This window comes from Cervus elaphus, chromosome 20 (genome assembly GCF_910594005.1).
Source record: "Cervus elaphus chromosome 20, mCerEla1.1, whole genome shotgun sequence".
In the NCBI taxonomy this organism is placed as follows: Eukaryota; Metazoa; Chordata; class Mammalia; order Artiodactyla; family Cervidae; genus Cervus; species Cervus elaphus.
The window spans coordinates 117,730,491-117,751,248 of NC_057834.1; the positions used below are offsets into that span (position 1 = coordinate 117,730,491).

Sequence of the window (20,758 nt, forward strand, 5' to 3'; positions counted from 1 at the left end):
TGATCACCCTGCCTCAACCTATTTTCCAAATTGCTGCCAGAATAATTTTCTAAGACATAGTCAAGTCACTACTCGGTAGAACTTTCTGTAGCTCCCCATTGCCTACTGAATGAACTTCAGCTTCTCAGCCTGGGCATTCATAGCAGCCCCAGTGCCACCTCATTTCTGCAGCTTCCTCTAGGCTACAGATGGTATTTCATGCCATCTTGAGAACCCACCCTCAGGCACTCCTCAAGTCAGCTAGGATGGGTTAATCATTGTGTCAGATGGGCCTCTGCCCATGGAACTCACTTTGAGTGGGGAGGGCAGACACATGGGTGCTTGCAGTCCTGTGAGCTGAGGGCTGTCATAGAGGAATGGACAAATGCATTGGCAGCACCCTGTTCTGCTCTCTGTCCCCATGGGAGACACTCCTTCCTTGGAGCTCTCCTTTGACTTGGCTGTTCCTCACTTATCTTAGCATTCTGTGTCCTGTTTTGGTTAGTCGTGACTGTGTCTGTCTTCTTACCAGACGGTGAACTCCTCCAGGACAGGGACCTGCCTTCCTTTTCTCTTCACCTGCAGTGCCCGGCACGTAGTCAACTCCACTCAGCCCAAGTTGAACTCACCAGCTTTGGGCAGTCAGGTGCATGTGTTATGCTTGGGGAGAAGGAGCAGGGAGAACAGGGACTCTGTAGCAGCAGTTTGTTTCAGAGCAGAAACCTGCAGTCAGTTCTGGAGGTTTCATTCAACTTTATTCATCTGGAAAAAGTCGACATTCTGTATCTCTCCCTTGACTAGAAGAAACCCCACACTTGGGGGAAATAGCTTCCAAAGCCACGTTCTTCTTGCTTTGGTAATTTTAGCTCATTCAGGGCTCAGGTCCCAGCTTGGCATTGTCGATCCAAATAGATCACTTGCTCCAGAAATGCTTTGGAACTTCTACAAAGTTAGCAGCGAAGCAGGGGACTAGGCGATTTCATATGCAAAGATTGTTGCATGTCATCAGTGGGAGACTGCCAACAAAAGGATTTATTTAAAAAAAAAAAAAAAGCAAGTGAAAACTTTTAATTTAAGTTTTGACATGTTCTGCTGATGTACATTGGAGCGAAGGTTGGAACTTGCCTGTTGTCATCTGTTGCTGATTCTACTGAAATGTTAACCATTGAAAGTTCCTTCTGATGTGATTTGTCTTGTTTAAGAACCACGTATTTGTTGCAACTAAATAGTAAGTACTGCAGAGTACTTCAGAATTCTGGTTCACTGGATGAAAGGAAAAAATTGCCCCATGCAAGCTGAGGTCTTGCTCTTTTGAGTGTTTCTTTTTGGTTGTTTTTGTTATTCAAGAGCACACTGGTTTTTATTTTTAAAAACACACCAGAAAAGTAGAGTTCAAATTTAGATCTTTGGCTCCCAAGATTTATTCTCTTTCCACTGTGCCTACCTGCTTTGTCTTATAAGCTCCTTCGAGAGAGATGATGTGTGTTCTTCATTTTAAAATGCTACCAAAAAAGCATCCATGCCCTGAAGAACTTTTCTGTGGTTCATGTTAGTTCCCCAGCACTTGAGTTACACTAGATGGTCAGTCTGACACTGGAGGGAAACACAGGAGGAGGAACAGACTTTGTTTCTTGCCTTCAAGGACCAATTCACTAAATATTTATTTAGTACTCACCAGGCTCCAGGTTCAGTGCTGGGAATTACCATATACATACTCTTGTCTACATCCTTGTGAGACAGGGCTTCTTGTTTTACCCCAGGAGAAGAAAGCTACTCAAACGTTTAGTGACTGCTGTAGGTGCCAGGCAGTGGGCTAAGGTCTTCCCATATACACGAAGCTTATGGAAAACTGTGATCAGGGCAGTCAGAGCGCATGATACCCACACTGAGGTTACAGTGGTTGTGCTGGCTCTGAGATGGACTAAGGAAGGAGACGCCATAGGATCTGGGAACTGCCTGGTTGTGGTGATGTGTGTGATGATGATGTGGTAATCTGGGCTCTGATCCCACTAGAAGAGTAGTTGGTTAGAAGAGGAGATGATGAGTCTAGTTTGAAACAAGATGAATCTTGGGGGCCCATGGGACATCTGGGCAGATACTCTAGGAGCGGGATTAGGCATGTGGTCCAAGGTTTAGGAGAGTGCCCTGAAGTGGGGCTGAAGATCCCAGTGTGGACGTCACTAGCCATGGGCGTGGTGGGGTCACAGAGGGAGAGGGGGGTCAGAGGAAGGGAATGGTGCAGAATTCTTTAGAACACCAGTTTTTAGGGGGCACAGCTAAAGAAGAAGAGCCCCAAAAGACAACTGGGAAGAAGCAGCCAGAGATGCACTAAAATCAAAAGATAAACAGGAGAGATGGGTGTTCTAGAAATCAAATGAGGAGCGAAGGCTTTGTATCCTAGATCTAAGCCTATTTTTGTTTCTTATAACTACATAGCAACCACTTTTTCCTCTGAGCTTATTGGTGAGATGTAGGATAGGACAGCTAAATAATATATAAGCAGGAGAAGACAGAATCTGCTCGGGGTGGTATTTTGGTAGTTTTGGATATCTGAATTTTGCCCCAGTAGCAGAAGGATCATACCTGTTCTTTGGGGTCCCGGAAGCAAAATTAGGTCCAGAGACTGGAATTTATAGGATTTGGTGGGAGGACTATAATAAGAGCAGGTGAACACTGCTTCCAACATGATGATGAGCTCCCTGTCGGGGAAGGTGGACATTCCAGAATGAACTCCTGCCTTTTGATAGGAGAATTGGTTAGATGAGCTTCTCTCCCAGGTCACTTCCTTAGGTATCAAGTAGGAAGTATTAGAGAGCTGAAAGAAGATAGGCTTTGAAATCAGGCAGTCTGGGTTCCAATTTTGACTCTGCTTACAAGCTGTGTGACGTTAGGGAGATTACTTCACTTCTCTGAGTTTCAGGTGCCCAAACATAGAGATAGTCGTGAGCTACTTGCCCACTATATTATTGTGTTATTAGCAAGGTGACATGGAAGTTATCTGGCACATAGTAGGTACTCATTAAAGGTAGGTAATTGATAAGGACTGTGATGGCTAAGCACTGTTGAGAAAACAGCTTGCTCAGTGTGTGGGTACCACCATTTATGGTACAAAGGAACGATTTAGAGGACCAAGGAGCAGACAGGGTTAAAATTTAACTTGTGTGTGTTGTGAATCCTCCTGGGGCTTGACTTTCGCATGAAAGGATTCCCATCTCACCCCATGTTTTTCCCGCCTGTGACCCTATGGTGGGGCCACTTATTACCCCGGCAGCAGCCTGGTGAAGCACATGAGGGTAGCTAGACAGATGAGTCAGCAGGTTGAAGGTTCCTAGTTTCGTCCGTGCCCTAACCCTGTGCCCAGGCCTGGGAGGCTCTGATAGTGAGAGCCTGGAGACCTACCAAAACCTGGCTGTCAGTTCTTCTCTCCCTTTTTGCATGGACTCCTCAGGACACTTCTTCAGACAGGCCCACCTGGAGGGATGGGATCATCTGCTCTTACCCAGCACTGTACAGAAGAGAAAGAGATGTGGAATTCCCTGTGGCTGTCCAGTGATCACACAGCTGGAAGGGTCTCTTGAGGTTTTCTAGTCCAGTCCCCATTGTTTTACAGAAGAGAGAGTTGAAAGGAAGTGACCGGTCACCCGGCGAGTGAGTTACAAAGCCATGCCTCAAACCCTTGTCTCTTGATTTCTTTCTGCTTTACCACAGCAGGGCACTCATCTTCTTGTTGTCTTGATTAGATACAGTCCTAGAAACTTGGGAATTTTGTCTGCCTCAGATGTTATAGAAACAGAGGCCAGAGAATGAGAAATATACATGCTTTTTCTGTGGCATGTCTGTTTTTGAAGCAAACATAGACTTTGCAGGGTTTTTATACAGTTGAAGAACTTTAAACTGGCATACAGTATTTTTTTAAAGCAAGACAAAGCCTATGTGAAATGGTTTATGTTTAGCCTTTCAGAATTTCATTATAACCAACAACCCCACACCATATTAAACTCTGACGTTTGATTCTTTTAATTATCCAGCATGATTTTATGTAAAATGGAAACCAAGACAGTGCCTTTCCCATTGTAATTGTACTTCTAATTCTCCAGGGGTCTCTTCACTTTTGAAGACAGACCTGCATGGGATTTCCTGTCTACCAGCCTGTTCTCTAAAACTCTATTTGCTCATTACCATGCCTCCATTTTTTTTCCAATAGTGGTAAGTTTATTGGGATGTTTCTCCCTCTTAGATGAATGACAGACACCAAGTTCTCTATTTTTGAAGAGCAGCTTCTACTACATTTTGTGGCTTTGAATAGGGGCTCTTTGGGGGGTTTGTTTAGGGCTTGGTGGTCTTGGTAAGCTTGGAGTTCAGGAGGTTGGTATTGAGTCACACTTGTGCTAAGTTGAATTTGGGCATTTATCACAACATTTTCCTGGATGTAGGCATGGGCTTAGGAAAAAGGCTGGCACTTGGGAGATTATATTGACACTCTCATCATTTTATATGTGCCTTTTAGTTCAGTTGAGGAAGTTACAACAACTTGGTAATTTTTCTCCTGTTCCTATAGGATAATTAGGTAATAGAAATGGTCCAAGTGTCATGCAGACGTGACTGGAAATTCTTGCTCTGATATTTAGTAGTTTATGTCTTAGGCAAACTGCTTCACTTTTGAGCCTCAGTTTCTGCTTCAAAAGAATCATCATGGGGATTAAATATATTGATGTTAGTAAAGAATTTGGCATGGGGCCTGGTGCATAGTAGATGCTTACTCAATATTTGTTGAATGGATGAATGAGGTTAGCTAACACCGCAGAAGCTGGAAAGGAGGAGGAGATAGTTGATGCCTAAATCCTTGGTGGTTTTCTTGCCCTGGAAACAAAACAATCAGGAAGTCAGAGTCAAAGAAGGTTGTCTCTTCAGAGGCTACATGTTTATTTCTGTTTACACTGAAACTGATTATTGGGTCTTAAGTTTGGAGCATTTGCATAGGTGGGTTGACTATAGAGAGTCTTCTTCATCCCTTTGAGTCCATTGCTAATTTCTTCTGTGGTTTCCTGGAATGCAAAGCCAGACACAGACTCCAAAGCCATGTTAAAATGCCGCATGAAGTTACCTGCTGTCTTAGATGATCCACACCATCGTTCACCTTCATTAATGTGACCAGTCAAGAGTTATAGCTTATTGTCACCCTATGTTCAGTCTCCTCCTCACACCTCATCCATCTTGCTCACCACTGCCACATTAATCTTCCCGAAACATCTCCTTCATCATGTCTCAATCTGTGTTGGATGCCTGCAGTGGTTCTCTGTGCCAAAGGATAAAAGCCAAGCACATAACCCACAGAACAGCCTCATCGCTGCTATTCATTGAACACCTTGGACAAAAAAGGCACTGTGCTTGGTGTTTTATAAGCATCACCTTTTAGAAAACAGTTTATCATCCTGACCTTAGAAATAATGAAAGTGAGGCTCAGACAGGTGAAGTAGCTTGCCCGAATTCCCACAATCAGCAGGTAGCAGAACTGGAGTTCCAAACCAGGACCACCTAATTCACAAGACTAGGCTGCCTTTATTCAGTGCTGGGCCTCCCTCTCCCAACCAGTCCGTCCACTTCTCACAGTGACACTGAGTGTTCCGTAATCTCTGGACTAGAATGGATGGGAGGCATCACCTTTAGCTCAGGGTGAGGATTAAGGAGACCTGGAGATGGGAGGTTTGCCCCACATGAGCCAGCATCTCTCTGAAAGTCAAACCTTGTATTCTGGTTGAAATTCTTGGTACATCCTGGGTTGTAAGGATCTGAAAGACACTGGCCTCTTAGCAGAGTGCTCAACCCAGAACAAGAGTCAATGAATGTCCACTGACCCCAGAAAAGGACAAGTGAAGGCCTTAGATCTTCTTGAGCCCTCATCCAGGGAGCACATCCAGGAAACCCTCATCCAGGGAGCACAGCTCAGGGAGAAGACCAATGAGCATTAGCATGGAGCCAGGAGGTACTTAGCTCTCAGAGCTGCCTCGGGATCCCCATGGCCAAACACTGGGGCAGCCAGGACCAGGTCAGGGGACAGGTGACTGGGGAAACTGTCAGCTTCTGCTCCCTTCTGGAACTGAGTCCTGTCACTCACATCTTCCTGTACTGCTCATCCTACCTTTTTAAAGAACCCATTCAAGCCCTGGGGTCTGGCCAGCCTCATTCTGTTGTCCTTGGTAATGGTTACTTCTGTCTGGGAATTTTCTGAGGCCACAGGGGTCTTGTCAGGAGAGCAAGTGTTAAAGTGATCTTCTGCTTTGAACTTCAGGCTGACGAATTTAGATGTCTTTATCCAGAGTCATCATTCATTCATTCAGCATTTATGAATATGGCTCTACTGTATTTTAGGCATGTGTTTAGAGAGAAAAGAGCTTGGGCTTGGGAGGCAAAGAGATCTAGATCAATCCTGGCTCTGTGCCTTCCTGTCTGGGTGGCTTTAGGCCCTCTTTGAGTCTCAGTTCTTCTCTCATGGGAAAATTGCAGCTAGTTCTTAATTGCTGGGTTGTTGGGAAGTATAGTAGTATATGAAAAGAGTGGTATCTGGTAGGTAACACACATTCTAAAAGTGGTAGCCTATCTTTTAATTGAAATATAACTGACATTACATAAAATTCACCATTTCAACCATTTTAAAATGTGTACAGTTACGTGTTCTGCAACCATCTTCACTATCTAATTCTGGAACATTTTCATCACTCTAAAAGAAATCCCTGTTACCCGTTAAGTGGTCACTTCTCATTGCCCCTTCCCCCTCCATTCCTGGAAAACATTAATCTACTTTCCATCTCTATGGATGTACCTATCCTGGACATTTCATATAAATGGAATCATACATTATGTGGCCATTGTGTCTGGCTGCTTTCAGTTAGCATAATGTTTTCAAGATTCATTCATGTTATAGCAAGAATCGATACATTCTTCTTACAGTTGAGTAATACCCCATTGAATGAATATATCACATTTTTTCCCATTCATCAGTTGATGGACAATGGGTTGTTTCCCCATTTGACTATTATGAATAATGTTGCTATGAACATTTGTGCACAAGCTTTTGGTGGACATGTTTTCATTTCTCTTGAGTATATATCTAAGAATGGACTTGCTGGATCCTATAGTTATTCTTTTTAACCTTGTGAGAAAATACCATACTGTTTTCCATATTGGCTGCCCCATTTTACATTCCTATCAGGAATGTGTTAGGGTTCCAATTTGTCCATATTTTCTCAACACTTGTTATGCTTACCCTCTGTTCTTTTCTTTTTTCTTTTTCTTTTGATTGTAGCCATCCTACTCAGTATGAAGTATATCTGATTGTATTCTTTTTGATTTGTTTTTCCTTAATGACTGAGGATTTTGAGCATCTTTTCAGATGCTTACTGGCATAGCTCCTTTCTATTATTCTTTCATTAAACATTTTTTGATGAGTCCCTATATTGTATGACCAGGCTTATGATATGGGACCTGCACTGTAGTTATTCACACCCCAGTGGGAAAGGTAGACCTCAAAGCAGATGACTGCAACATAATAAGAAAACAGGCTACAGAGAAGGTATGTGCAAGATGTAGTGGAACCTTGAAGAAGGAGAGAAGAGCTGAGTGGAGGCTGGATGGAGTTTTTCAGACAGAGAGGAAAGGAGACGCATTCCAGTTAGATGCAAGAGCATGGAGCTTTGGGCATAGCTGATGGGAGTGGGACTTCTGTCACCATATGGGGAGTAGAGCTCTGCCAGGTGTCACCTTCCTCAAGCCAGGTGGCTGGGCAGGTCTCCACCTCTTGGTGCAAGCCTGCAGCAGCCTTGGGCCAGCAGCAGGCTCTGCTGAATTTTGTCATGTGCTGTAAGGACAGGGCTCTGTTGCCTTCAAGGCACATTTACTCGGCTAATTTGATCCCACCTGAAGCCAATATTCTATCTCCATTTCTACAGAAAGAGATCAGTAATGCTCACTGACACAGCAACTTGCCTGACTTCTCACGCCTACAACCTAGCAGAACTGGACTTGGAATCCAGGTTGTCTGACTTTCCCACACCTGCAGGCTGAACCTTAGTGCTTCTTATCTTGGCATTCAAAGCCGTTTATTCTCCAAGCTCAGCCATCTTAACTTCCTTTCTTACCTCTCTTCCTGTCTATAACTGAACCATTTTGTAACCATTCCAGTCTAAATGCTTTTGCAGTCTTTACTTTTTTTTTTTTTAATTTCTATCCTTTTCCGTCCTCTTGCCATCCCTAAATGACTGTCCTTTTATGACTGCTGATAGTCCAAGTGCCATTCGCTTCACTCAGGTTCTTAACACACAGAATTGATCATCTTCAGGGCATCCTGGCAATGTGAGTAGGAATTATTTACTTCAAGTCACAGATGAGGAAACAGGATCAGAGAAGTAAAGTAAGTTACCCAAGACCACCTTGTAAGTAAGGAGTCTAGCTCAAAGGGTACTTCTTCTCCAAAGCCTGCTGTGGTTTTCCTGACCAAAGTGATCTCCCTTGTCCCCAAGGTCCTATAGCAGTTACTGTCCCCTTATTCAAACTCAGTATTTGAGATCTTCTCTCAGTCTTATCAGAGAGTTTTTCTTTTTTGCGGGTTTTTATCTAGTGTCCCCAACAATGTTCATTCTCAGTGGCCCAAAGCCCCAGCTAGATCCTGCAAGTGTAAATTCTCAGTAAACATTAAGCTGAGGCATAGGAGGAAAAGTGCTGAACTCTGGTTACAAGGTCTGAGTTCTCACCCTGTTCATATTATAGCCCTAATTTCTGTGACCTTGTATAAGCATGAACTCTCCAGAATGGGAACCCTGCCTGTCCTACTCCTCCTGTATCCCTGGGCCTGCTGGTTTAGTGGACAGGTGCATGGATTTACCATTTGGAACCTCGTCTCCATCTTGAAAGTGTTGAGTGAAATGATGTGAAGATTGCTCTCAGTTCAAATATTGCCCAGTTTTGTGCGTCTGAAGGATTGCTTCTCTCCATACCAACATGATTCTGAGCTTCAGAGTTTCAGCTCAGGGAGGCTGAGCATAGCTTGTCATTTCTAGTTTGGTGGCTACATCTCACATTTTTGCCCTTGAACTTGTCAAACTGAAGACTAACCCAGGAGCTTTGCCTCAACACATTCAGAAGTCCTGACACCACCCTCTCATCCTCTGTATCTCTCTCCGTTTCTGTTTCTTCACTTATGAAAACACCCACCCATCCCATTTCAGGATAACTTCATTTGAAGCACTTTCGTTGGGTTTTACTTTTAACAGCTTTTTAATTTAGAAAGAAAGAACAATGGTTTATAGGAGGGGAGCTGCTATTCTTTTAGAAAGACCACCTCCCCTGCTGCTGTTCATTCCTAACCCACCTATAAAATGTAGGTACAAAGAGAACAAGAACTAGCCTTTCTGTGAAACTAGAACCCAAGGATTGCTCTTTCACTAGTGGGAAAGGCCATTTTCATCTCCGATCAGGAGATTGTTAACAAAGACCATCTTTTCCTGGGCATTTTCCTTACACTCTGTACCTTTCTGAAGTCATTCTTTCTTTCTTTTTTTTTTTTTTTTTTAATCATAGTATCTTCATCCACCTTTTGCTTAGGGAAGTAAGACAGTTCTGAGCATGTTGACCATACCAGTTTTCACATCCTGTTCATTGATGTGCTGTGCTGTGTGGTGTGTGGGGCGTTGCGGTCACCCCCACACTTCTTTATAGAGGAGACACTTGCGATCGTGTGGCTAGGGCCTCAGTCCCCACTCCTCACATTGTCACAGAAGAGCTGAGTTTCACACTGAGGCCTGGACTCCTACGCTTGACCATCTGGGGCTCCATTCCTAAGGCCATTTAGGAAGATTTGGCATTTGACTACATTCTGAAATAATCAAATGCTTGTAAATTCTGAAAATTCCTTTCAGATTATCTGAAGTTGAGTTTAAGGAAGTAATATCCCTTTGTGTGTGTGTAGCCCTTTTGTAGTTTGTAGTGCACGTCAGTGTGTGGTGTGGTTACATGTAAGCACTGGGTGAGATGCCAGAGGCCTGTTTTCCATTTCCTGGCTCTTCCTTACACTCATCACACTCCTTCCATCCTCACATGTAAAATGGGAGAGTTGGACCACGTGGTCACTGAGGCCCCTCAAACTCTGTTGTCTCCTGATTTGATATCAGTAAAAAGGCAGTGAACGTTACTCGTTCCTCTTCCTATAACCATCTTAACTCAGTCTGTCCTGTGTCTGGGCTCTGGGAAGGCTCCACCTCAGCTCCAGTCCAGGCTTTATCTTCATAAGAGGCTTCATCCCTTCCTGCTCTTTAGTACCTGAGCTGGCTGAAACCCAACAAGTGTTCCTGGGAAGTCCTCTGGCTTAAAAAGATCTTGATTGTTGAGGAATTTGTGTGCTAGTTAAGTTAAAAACATAGCAATCTAAGGGCCATTCCAGTTCCAAGATTCTAGAATTCCATAAAAGGCTACCCTTTAAGATATACTTAGGAAAACCCCTCAGCACATTCATTGGGTGCTATTTCAGTGCTTTGTATGATAGTGCTTTTAGCATATACCCTTGATCCTCAAGCTTGATCTGCACTGTTGCTCTCAAGAGCCCTGCATGAAGGAGGGAACATGTCTTGGATTGGTTGGCTTATCCTCTTTAACTGGTCTGGCCTCAGTCATTCTCTAGCATTTGAGGTTGTGGGCATTTTGAGCATTTTGACCCATAATGAACCTTATTTTTTTGGTATACATTTTAGAAGACAAATCTGACCTTGAAAACAGTGTGATGCAGAAGAAAATAAAAATCCCCAAACTTTCTCTCAATCTCGTAGAAGAAGATGGGGAGGTTAAAGATTATGGGGAAGAAGATTTACAGCTTAGACACATCAAGGTAACAAAATCTTTCCTCTTTTTGAAAGTATGGGGGAGCATTTTTCATATCTCTGATAGCTGAAGAATTCCAGTCTGGCCTCCTCTGCCCATGTAAATGTCCCCTGGGGTCACAGGCCATGATCTGTTCACACGGTGAGAGACTTGGGCCAACTGGTAGGAGTTGGCTGTGCCGGCTGACTTTCCAGGGAGCACTGTCCTATTTGGACCACCTGTGCAGTGTCATCACCACTGAGGGCTTAGAAGGGGCATTTCCTCCGGCCTCCAGCTCCAGAGAGGTCACTGCTGGGCTCCAGGAACATGAGGTGGCTGTTCTTGGGCAGCAGGTCAGAGCCAGCCACGATCAGGCTGCCCCCTAACAGCCAGGAGTGGACTCATGAGCAGAGGCGGGTGTGCCAGGTTCACACAAAAGGGTTAATGTGATCCTGGGTTAGAAGAAAAACTTGTGCATGAGTTGTATTTCCTTTGGTGTGAGCCCTAGTGGGTCTCCTCCAGCCTTTACTTGGAAGTCTGCTAAATAGCTTGTCCAGTAAGCCAGATGTTTATTCTGCGCAACGGGTGCCCCAGAGGAAGGGAGGCAGAAGAGGGATACTTTCCGCTTTGACCACAGTCTGATTTTGGACTCAGGTTAAGGACATTCCCGAAGTGTGGTCCAGAAGATTCAGCTGAGTTGAGTTCATGCATTCATTGCACCCCCACTGTGGCCCTGTACTGGTTCCTGGGGTCATAGAGATCCGACAGACATGGTCACTGCCCTTGGAGGTGTCCCAGTGTAGTACTGCAGATGGGTATCTAAAGTGATCATTACAGTTTTAATGAATAGATTGATTTAGACTAGTAGCACTTTATCCCAGTTGAGAAGACAACAGGATAGGATTTTGTCATGTAACCTAATCCCGGAGTCATGGTTCTTTTTTGTTGTTTTTTCCAAAACTTTCAGGAGCTTATTGAGAGGTTAAGGCAGGCTCAACTTGACATATTTAAGTTGTCTGGAATCTTGTGTCTCTGGTTGTCTGCACTTCCCACAAGTGCCCCCAGTCAGGAGAGTCCCTAGCCCTCCTGCCCTGTGTGAAGAATCCAATTGGTCCTATAGCTTCCACTCCCTCTCTTGGAGGCTTTGTCCACTTGAGCTGGAATTTCCTCAGGCAGCTGAAGCCCCAGCCCCTGGGTAGTCCTGGATAGTTCTCCTCTCACTAAGCTGTCCTCTCTCTACCCAGTTCATGCTGAGCTTTTTAGCTTGGCCAGAGTTCAAGGAGAGACTGGCAGGGGTAGGGGAAGGAGCCTTGTGCTCTTAAGTTGGGCTTTAAGTCCCAGGTCTGACTCGCTAGCTCAGCATGTGACCCTGAGTATAGTCCTTCTCCTCTCTGAGCCTCGATTTCCTCACCTGTAAAATGATGGAGTTAAACAGAAAGAACCTTCCAATACTAGTATTCTTTGAACTTTTCAATTAAGTAAACATTTATCAAGCCCCTACCAGGTGCCAGTTCTGAGTAGGCAGTGGAGAAACAGAAAATAAGACACAGTTCCTGCTCCAGATTAGAGTCCTTAGCATCCTTCCCAACTGGAGCATTCTTCAGGAAAACTTTACTTGGTGGAATGCCCTTTCTTGGGATGGGGGGTGAGGTGGGGGGAAGAGGCCTTTATGTCTTGTTGGTGTAAAGATTTGACTGGTGACCTCCCTGGGATGCCTAGGCCTGGACTGATTTCTCATGGATTCTCCACAAATACTCATTGAATACCCGCTGTGAGCAGATCACTGCCTGAGCCCTGTGGGTGGGGTGGGGGGCTGGGGAGTTGGGGAGTGTGGTCGTGGTATGAGATAACATCCAAGAGGCAGTATGATGGGGATGGGAAAGCGCTGGCCTGGGAAACCGGAGTCCTGCCTCTTGCTCACTGACCCGGTGACTTGGGGCAAGACACTTTCCCACTCTGGACCTGTTTCCCCATGTGTAAAATAAAGAGCTTTGTCTTAAGTGTGTGCACAGAGTTTCTCCAAGCACTGATGTTCTGTGGTTCTGTGATTCTAGGATTGTCTGGGGACATATTGAGCCGCAGTCCAAGACGGCCCCAGCTGCCCTTGCCTGAACTGACTCTCGTTGTCCTACACAGAGACCCGAGGGGCGGAAGCCGAGCGAAGTGGCGCACAAGAGCATCGAGGCAGTGGTGGCCCGGCTGGAGAAGCAGAACGGCCTGAGCCTGGGCCACGGCCCGTGCCCGGAGGAGGTGTTCGTGGAGGCCTCGCCGGGCACGGAGGACATGGACAGTCTGGAGGACGCCGGCGTGCCCCGGGCTCTGTACGAGGAGCTGCTGCGCAACTACCAGCAGCAGCAGGAGGAGATGCGCCACCTCCAGCAGGAGCTGGAGCGGACTCGGAGGCAGCTGGTGCAGCAGGCCAAGAAGCTCAAGGAGTACGGGGCGCTCGTGTCCGAGATGAAGGAGCTCCGCGACCTCAACCGCAGGCTGCAGGACGTGCTGCTCCTGAGGCTGGGCAGTGGTGAGTGCCCCCCCTCCACCGCCGGCCACCTGCCACCCCGTTGGGGGCTTGCTGTGCCGACTCCTCTCCCAGGAGGGCGCTGGGGAGAGGCAGACCCTGAGGCGAGGGAAGGGCAGAGTCTCAGCTCAGCAGTTCCCCCAGGAGAGAGGCCCTCCCCGCTCAGAGTGAATCTGACAGGAGCTTTGGAATGCAGCAGCCTTAGCTGTCTAGAACAGCCGTGGGCAGCAGTTGGGAGAGGGGCCTCAGAGAACAGGAGCCGGAAACCTATTTGCCACCACACATGTGTGCATTTATTCAGCTCCAGGGGGGTATTAGGATAATGAAGTGAGTTAGACATGATTCTGGGAAAACGTCTTACTTTAAATCAGAAAGTGGTCAGGGCCATGGGAAAGATGTGGATACGATGAGAGGAGAGTTCAGAGGAGGGAGACTCCAGGAAGGAGGTGGGCCTCGAAGGGTGGGCTTTTAAGGTACAAGAGGTGGCAGAGGGCAGCAGTCAACACTGCGTGTACTAAGAGAGACTGCATGTGTAGTCAGCACGGGTGACGGAAGGCCTGGAAACCTGCGCCAGCCGGGGGTGTTTGGGCTTGTTTTGGCAGGAATGAGAAACACTGAGTTTTTGAGTAGAGAGGCACATGACCTTAGGAAGATTAATGTAAAAGATGCATAAAACTACTTTGGTTTGCTCATAGAAAAACTCAATAGGCGCTTACCCTGCAACTGAACTTAACAAACTTAGGTTTTTAGATTTTCTCATGTAATTGGGCTTCCCTGGTGGCTCAGCTGGTGAAGAATCCACCTGCAATGTGGGAGACGTGGGTTCGATCCCTGGGTTGGGAAGATCCACTGGAGAAGGGAACAGCTACCCACTCCAGTATTCTGGCCTGGAGAATTCCGTGGGCTGTATAGTCCATGGGGTCACATAGAGTCAGACACAGCTAAGGGCCTTTCACTCTCACTTTTCTCTCTCTCATATAATGTGGTTTAGAAGCTGAGTCAGGGGAAATCTAAAAGGCTGCCACTTTTCTAGCAGGGAGAAATGACTGCTTACCTGGGAGGAAAAGACAGAAACACTCTTCCAGAACACCAGATCCAGAATTGTGAAAAGTAGAGGACAGTCAGTGTTGAGCATGTCAGGATAACACAAATTGAAAGCCCCCACCTTCCCTCAAGACAGTCGTTAATAACCCTGTGTCTTTGCTTTGGTTAAAGCAAAGAACCCAGTGTTCTCTGCTTCAAAAAGGGAACAGACTAGTCTAGAAATACAAGTGCCATTGCCAAAGTTTAAATCCAGTACAGTTTTATACTTAGGAAGGAAGGTTTGTGTTATCTAGATAATAGATTTGCATGTGAAGCTTCATTCCTTTCTGATGTTTAGATAAATGTGCTACCTTACTTATATTGATAGGTCCCTCCTACTACCTAGAGTATGTTCCCAAGGCAGTGTCTCAGTAGATCTTCAGGGTGGCCTAAGGAGTCAGCCAAGGGGCCTTTTTGTGCCCTTGTCACAGAGAAGGAAACTGAGGCTGGGAACTACCCTGAGTCCCTTGGGGAAGCAGAAGCAGCGCTCACCTCAAACCACGTCCCCACTTCCTAGGCAAGTAATGTCCCCACTCCCAGACTCAGCCTTGAGAGGCACACAGTGATACTAAAGGTCACATGTGGTGCACGACATAAAAAGTTATTAAAATTTTTTATCGAAGAGAAACCCTAACTGTAAAAAAGTGTGATCTTGGGGTAGTAGAGGGAGGGCAAGAGAGAACTGAGATTTTCAGAGAGAAAACATGTTTCCTGGTCTTTGAATGAACAATTTTTATTTTCATTGCATTCTGTACACTACATCTTTTGTAAACTTCTTGATGGGGGACAAAGCAAACTTAAAAACAAAATTTCTCCATGTCATTATTTTTATTCCCAGGGAAACTGCCTGTCTTATATAATCATGAACTTAGTTTAAACTCCAGAAGCCACTCCTAACCCTTGAGGGCAATAAGACACTGCATTTTGTATCAGTATATGCCTCTTCGGGCTTCCCCGGTGGCTCAGCAGTAGGTAAAGAATCTGCCTGCAACATAGGAGATGCGGGTTCAATTCCTGGGTCAGGAAAACCCCTTGGAGGAGGACATGGCAACCTACTGCAGTATTCTTGCCTGAGAAATCCCATGGACAGAAGAGAACTGGTGGACTATAGTCCATAGGGTTGGAAAGAGTCAGACATGACCAAAGTGACTGAGCATGCACACATGCATGCACATACATGTGCCTCTTTAGTCTTAAAACACTTAGATAAACTTGGCCCCAGCCGGAGTTTCAGTGCCTTGATCATTCTAGGCACTCCCCCCACCACAGGCCTTGTGCCATCTTGAGGGCCAGTGGCTGGCTCTTCTCTGATCTGAGTCACCTTCTGATCAATGGATTGAACATAAGTCAGCTTAAGCCACAGTTATGCATAAAGCACCCACCACGTGTGGTGTTCTGTGCTCCAGGGACCGGGGGCGTTCCGGAAAAATCACATCTGATCAAGCTGTCCCTGACCTGTGCAAGCTTAAGATCCATTCATTAACAAAAGATAAATCCCCAAGAGTATAATAAGAGGCTGTCTACTCTAAGGGGAGTTTGTATGTTTTCACGGAGGTAGTCTAGTCTGGTCTGGTCTAGTCCTTGGAAGCAGGCAGGCCTGGATTCAAACCCAACTTCCCCGCTTCCCAGCTCTGTGGCTTTGGGAGCCTTCTTTCCTTGCTTTCTTCCCTCTTTTCTCCCACAAATATTTACTGGTCTTCACAGTGTGCCCGGCGTTTTGCTTAGTGGGGCTTCCCAGATGACACTAGTGGTAAAGAACCCACGTGCCAGTGCAGGAGACACAAGAGACACGGGTTCAATCCCTGCATTGGGAAGATCCCCTGGAGAAGGGCATGGAAACCCACTCCAGTATTCGTGCCTGGAGAATCCCATGGACAGAGGAGCCTGGTGGGCTACAGTCCATGGGGTCACAAAGAGTCGGGCACAACTAAAGTGACTTAGCAGTAGGTAAAGTTCAATACACTTAAGATACAGCCCTTGCCCTCTGCCCTTGAGGATCTTAAAGTTCGATGTGGGAGAGACAACCAGTAATTCAGTTAGTGCCAGCGCAGGGACAGAAGCTCTGCCGTGAGACAGTGGAGGAGGGGCACCCGCTGAATTTGGGAGATTGCGGAAGAAAGGCTTCCTAAAGAAAGTGACTTCTAATCTGGAGCCTGAGGAATGCACTTTTCTTACTCAGGCAGGAGTGAGTGAGTGGGAAGAGCAAGGTGCAATGTAGGCAGAAGGCACCTCTCTGAACCTTGGTGTTCCGTCTGTAAAATACACACAGCATGCTATCTGGTGTTCTGTTGATGCTATATTACCATAAGCACCTTTTCCCATACCCCTAGAGGGGTGTCAGACAGGGTCTGATTTGGTTTTTAACTCGTCTCCCCTAACCAGTCATTGGCTGTATGACCTTGAACAGGTTAACCAACTTCTCAAGGTCTTATTGAAGAGAAAGGAGGCCGTATATGTATTTGTCCCTTCAGCCAGTCAGTTCACACTGACCACATGCTTTCTGAGCCTAGGAACTTGGGAAGACACAAAGATGATTAAGGCCTTGGAGGCTGGGGAGGGCACAGTGATGAAGATAAAGATAAGCATGTAAGCATGCAATCGAAATGCAGTGAACTGGGTTCTGGGGAAGGGGCTGATATATGAAGGTGGAACTCTCTCTGGATGAGTCTGGAAAAACATTCTCTGCTGTAACAGCCCCGGTACAGTACACACCTCCAAGAAGCCAGTAACAAGGCAGAGAAGAGCCAGAAAGGGGCTTAGGACTGTCTTTGAGTCTCAGCAGCACATCCTGGTCGGGGGCTGATGTGTGGCCTGGGCTGCACCCTCCTTGCTCCCACCCCCCTGGGGACTGGCTCACGCAGTACTCTTAGAGGCCCGCCCTTGAGTATTTTCTCCTTTCCAAGTTGCCAGGGAACCCATCTCAAGCATGCTGGATCATCCACAGGTTAGGGATGCTCAGTTATAAAAAGAATAACTGCTGACTGCCCCAGGCATTGGGATCCTGCAGGCCATAGATGGGAGGGAGCAGAGAGCAGGAGCCTGATGAGGACCTCCGATTGGCGAGAAGGTCCCGTAGCAGCCAGGAGCTGTGATGGTACACCTGGTGGGGGTTAGGGGCAGCAGCAAGATGGTATAAGATGTTTCAGAGACTTCGCTGGATGACTCACTTCTTCATTTGTGTATTCATTCTTTCATTCATTCCACAAATAAACATAAGATGAATTTAACAGAAAAAAAATCTCTAGAACATGAAGTCAAGGAGTGGCAAATGAGCTTAGAGAGGAGGTAGGCTATTGCCCTCATGTCGTTGATGAGGAAACAAGCCCAGAAGGCGTCACAGGTCTATTTCCAAGGGTCTCCTGACACCCGGTTCTGAGAGCCTCTCTCTGGCCCTTGGCCACATGCTCTTGTACTTCAATGTCATTGGCATGGGGGTGACCCCCAGCCTAATTCCCCAAAGGATATCTCTCTCTAAAACAGAGCTTTCCTTTTGTATGATCTTAGCATAGGAGGCAGCCCTCTCTGATGGAAAGGAACCTCACTCTCGAACTATGAAAGTTCCTTCTCTCCCGGCCTCTGTGACGGTGTCAGAATTAAAAGAGGAAGCATGTGTAAAGAATACATCACTGTAACCAGCATATTGCAAGTGTTTACTAAATGCCAGTCTCCTTATTTCCTGCACTTTCCTGTTTGTCTTCTCCCAAAGAAATAAATGCCAAGGACACCAAAAGCATGAAGACCTTCTAATTTACAAAGTACAGATTTATTTGTGTGTTCATTCATTCATTTATTCTTTCATTCATTTATCATTTTTTAAGGGCATCCTTTGTGCCAGGATTGTATTAGGTGCTGGAGATACAGAAAGACGGTCCCTTTTGAAAACATTCACGAGCCTAGGGGATGAGAGTGATGTTTATTAAACCAGGGCTTGGCAGACTCAGAGAATTCCAGGGGTGTGAGGGGAAGCAGAGCAGTGAAAGCCAGGGACAAGGGTGAGCTCCAGTATAGGAGAAAGTAAACTCTAGCATCTCTCTTGAGTTGCCCTCAGCCAGAGTCCTTGTTCTTAGAGGTCAGAGACCAAAGCTCGGATGTTACCCTCAGCTTTTAGCACTCTTAAGTACCTCTTACTAGATAAAATGGTTTTGGTGTGATTCAGGTACTGTTAGTTCAACTAAGGCTGGAAAGGCCTCAGTGAGGGACGTAGAGGAGGAGACAGTCCTTGCCTTCAAGATGCACACACAGCCCGAGGCGGAGCACAGACCTGCACTCGGGACAGAACATTGCAAGTGCTGGATCTGCAGGAAGGAGGCAGCGGATGGCTCTAGATTTTGTGTGCACTTTGTAGGGAAGGTAGGTGGAAATGGTGAATTCTGACCAGAAGAGGAATAGACACTAAGAATAATAACAGTAATTCACATATACATGACACTTGACAGGCTTCAAAGACCCTGACATTTTTATCTCATTGGACTATTCCAGTAGCCTTATTGCAAGGCCAGGTAAGGATTATTATCTCCATCTGAGAGAAGAGAAGGCAAAAGAAGAGATAATGTCCCTGTTGGCCAGATCACAAGCTGGTTGAAACTTTTGAAGGAGAAAGCCATTGTGGCCTGCAAATCTGTCTTGGCTCTTTAGAGCTGGGTTTCTATCACCTCTGTTCCCCTCTGGGCTCGTGCCTTGTGTTCTGTCCAAAGTCCGTTAAAATACCAGCTTTGATCTTTAAAATCCTTTGCGGTCGGAGCTGGATTCTTTCAGCACAGGTCTCTGGTGGTGCCTTTGAAAAGCAGCGAATGTCAGCCAAATGCCTCCTGCTGGCTCTCCCCTGTACTGGAGGCAGCCTGGGCTTTGGCAGCAGATAGTACTTGGGTTTGAATCTCAGCTTTCGAATTCTTTGACTGCGCAACTTGAAGCAAATAATTTAACCCTTCTCAGCCTCTCTTTTCTTCTCTGTAAATTGGATATCGTAATGCGTACCACATACAGGCAGGAGAGCCTGATCACTGATGAAGAGGTCAGAAATTCTGGAGTTTTGAACACTGGCTTTTCCATATTTTGATTATGTTTCCTTGGGCAAGTTACTTAACTTTCTGGGCCTTAGTTCCTTCATCCGTAAAGTGGAGTCAGTGACAATACCAGCCACTGTGGTTCTTAAGAGGATTAAATGAGCAAAGGCATGTAAAGACTTCTGCCCAGGGGCTGGCACATAGTAAGTGCTCAGTGAGTCCAACATTAATGATGTAGTATCATTTGAGTTTGCACATGAGATAATGTGTGTACGATGCTTGGCACACCATAGGCACCCATTGGCCTACAGCAGAGCACAAATGTGGTTGTCTTGGCTTATCTTAACCTTTGGTCAATCCAGGTCTCCTAACGTCTCCTGGGGATTGCTACTTTCCTGTGTAAGTCCTCAGAAATCATATTTGAATTGTCTGTTTTACTGCTACGCCTGGGCTTGATTTCAGGCTCGCTAATATAGAGTGTATTGAATTCTCCCTCCACCCACTTTTCCAGGGCAGAATTCCATCTTCCTATCTCCGGTTCTCAAGCACTCCTTTGGACCCCCTAGATTCTTCAACTTTCTCTTTGTCACAGCTCTCCTCCCAGGGCTTGTTCATCTCAGAGCTCTTTTCCATTTCCTGCTGTGTTCAGGTCACTCTCACCAGTACACGGGAGTGCTCACAAAAGTTGGGCTTTGAGAAAGGACTAAGAGGATAAGTGGGAGATAGCCCATCAGGTCAGGTTTTCATGTTCTCTGGACCCAGGAGGTCCACAGCCTGCCCCTGCCGTGCTTGCTGGTGGGCTGGGGCCCAGACTACTGTGTCCTGTGCCCCCTCACCCTGGGCGGCAGGAAAAGGTGTAGAAATGAGAACTAGAATTGTTTCTGTTAAAGATACGGGCCATCTTCCCCTTTGAAGGACTTTTTGCACTCTTGACCAGGATCAGCATTAGCCACAGTTCACCCTCGGTTGTTTTTAAGATCCGATTTCAGAGTAGCAGCACAGTCCAGGGCCCTCCTTCCTCTTTCTCCCTGGAGTTCACTTTTCTGGGGCAATGGGGAGGGGGCTGAGGGACAGCTCCAGGCTGTCCCTTTGTTCCTGCTTGGGGAGCGGGAACATGCAGGAGTCACTGGGCTTCTCTCCATTGCCAGAACAGGAAATGTGCTTCTCACTTAAAACAGGGCTTTGCCTGTTGGTCATGGGCTTCAGTGTGGCTGTGTGGCAGGCTTGTTTTCTGCTGGCTTTGCCAGTCTGAGGAAACGGAGGTGGGAGAGCTCCCCTTCCAGGCAAGGGCTGGCCCCTGTGAACACCTGCTTTGGGCCTGATGCTAGCT

At 46.3% G+C, this 20,758-nt stretch overlaps 2 protein-coding genes across 3 annotated transcripts in view; both read left to right on the plus strand.

The window, feature by feature from the left end:
• Nucleotides 1-20,758, plus strand: part of AGBL4 (AGBL carboxypeptidase 4) — a 1,406,543-nt gene that overhangs the window by 1,155,629 nt on the left and 230,156 nt on the right. The window lies entirely within an intron of this gene.
• BEND5 (BEN domain containing 5) overlaps nucleotides 1-20,758 on the plus strand; it is a 48,752-nt gene that overhangs the window by 4,375 nt on the left and 23,619 nt on the right. The window contains exons 2-3 of one of the 2 annotated variants that reach the window (XM_043877226.1): nucleotides 10,719-10,852; nucleotides 12,961-13,345. In XM_043877226.1, the coding sequence (XP_043733161.1) occupies nucleotides 10,719-10,852; nucleotides 12,961-13,345 (519 nt within the window). The remainder of the gene's footprint in view (nucleotides 1-10,718; nucleotides 10,853-12,960; nucleotides 13,346-20,758) is intronic. The other variant, XM_043877227.1, reaches the window with a different exon arrangement.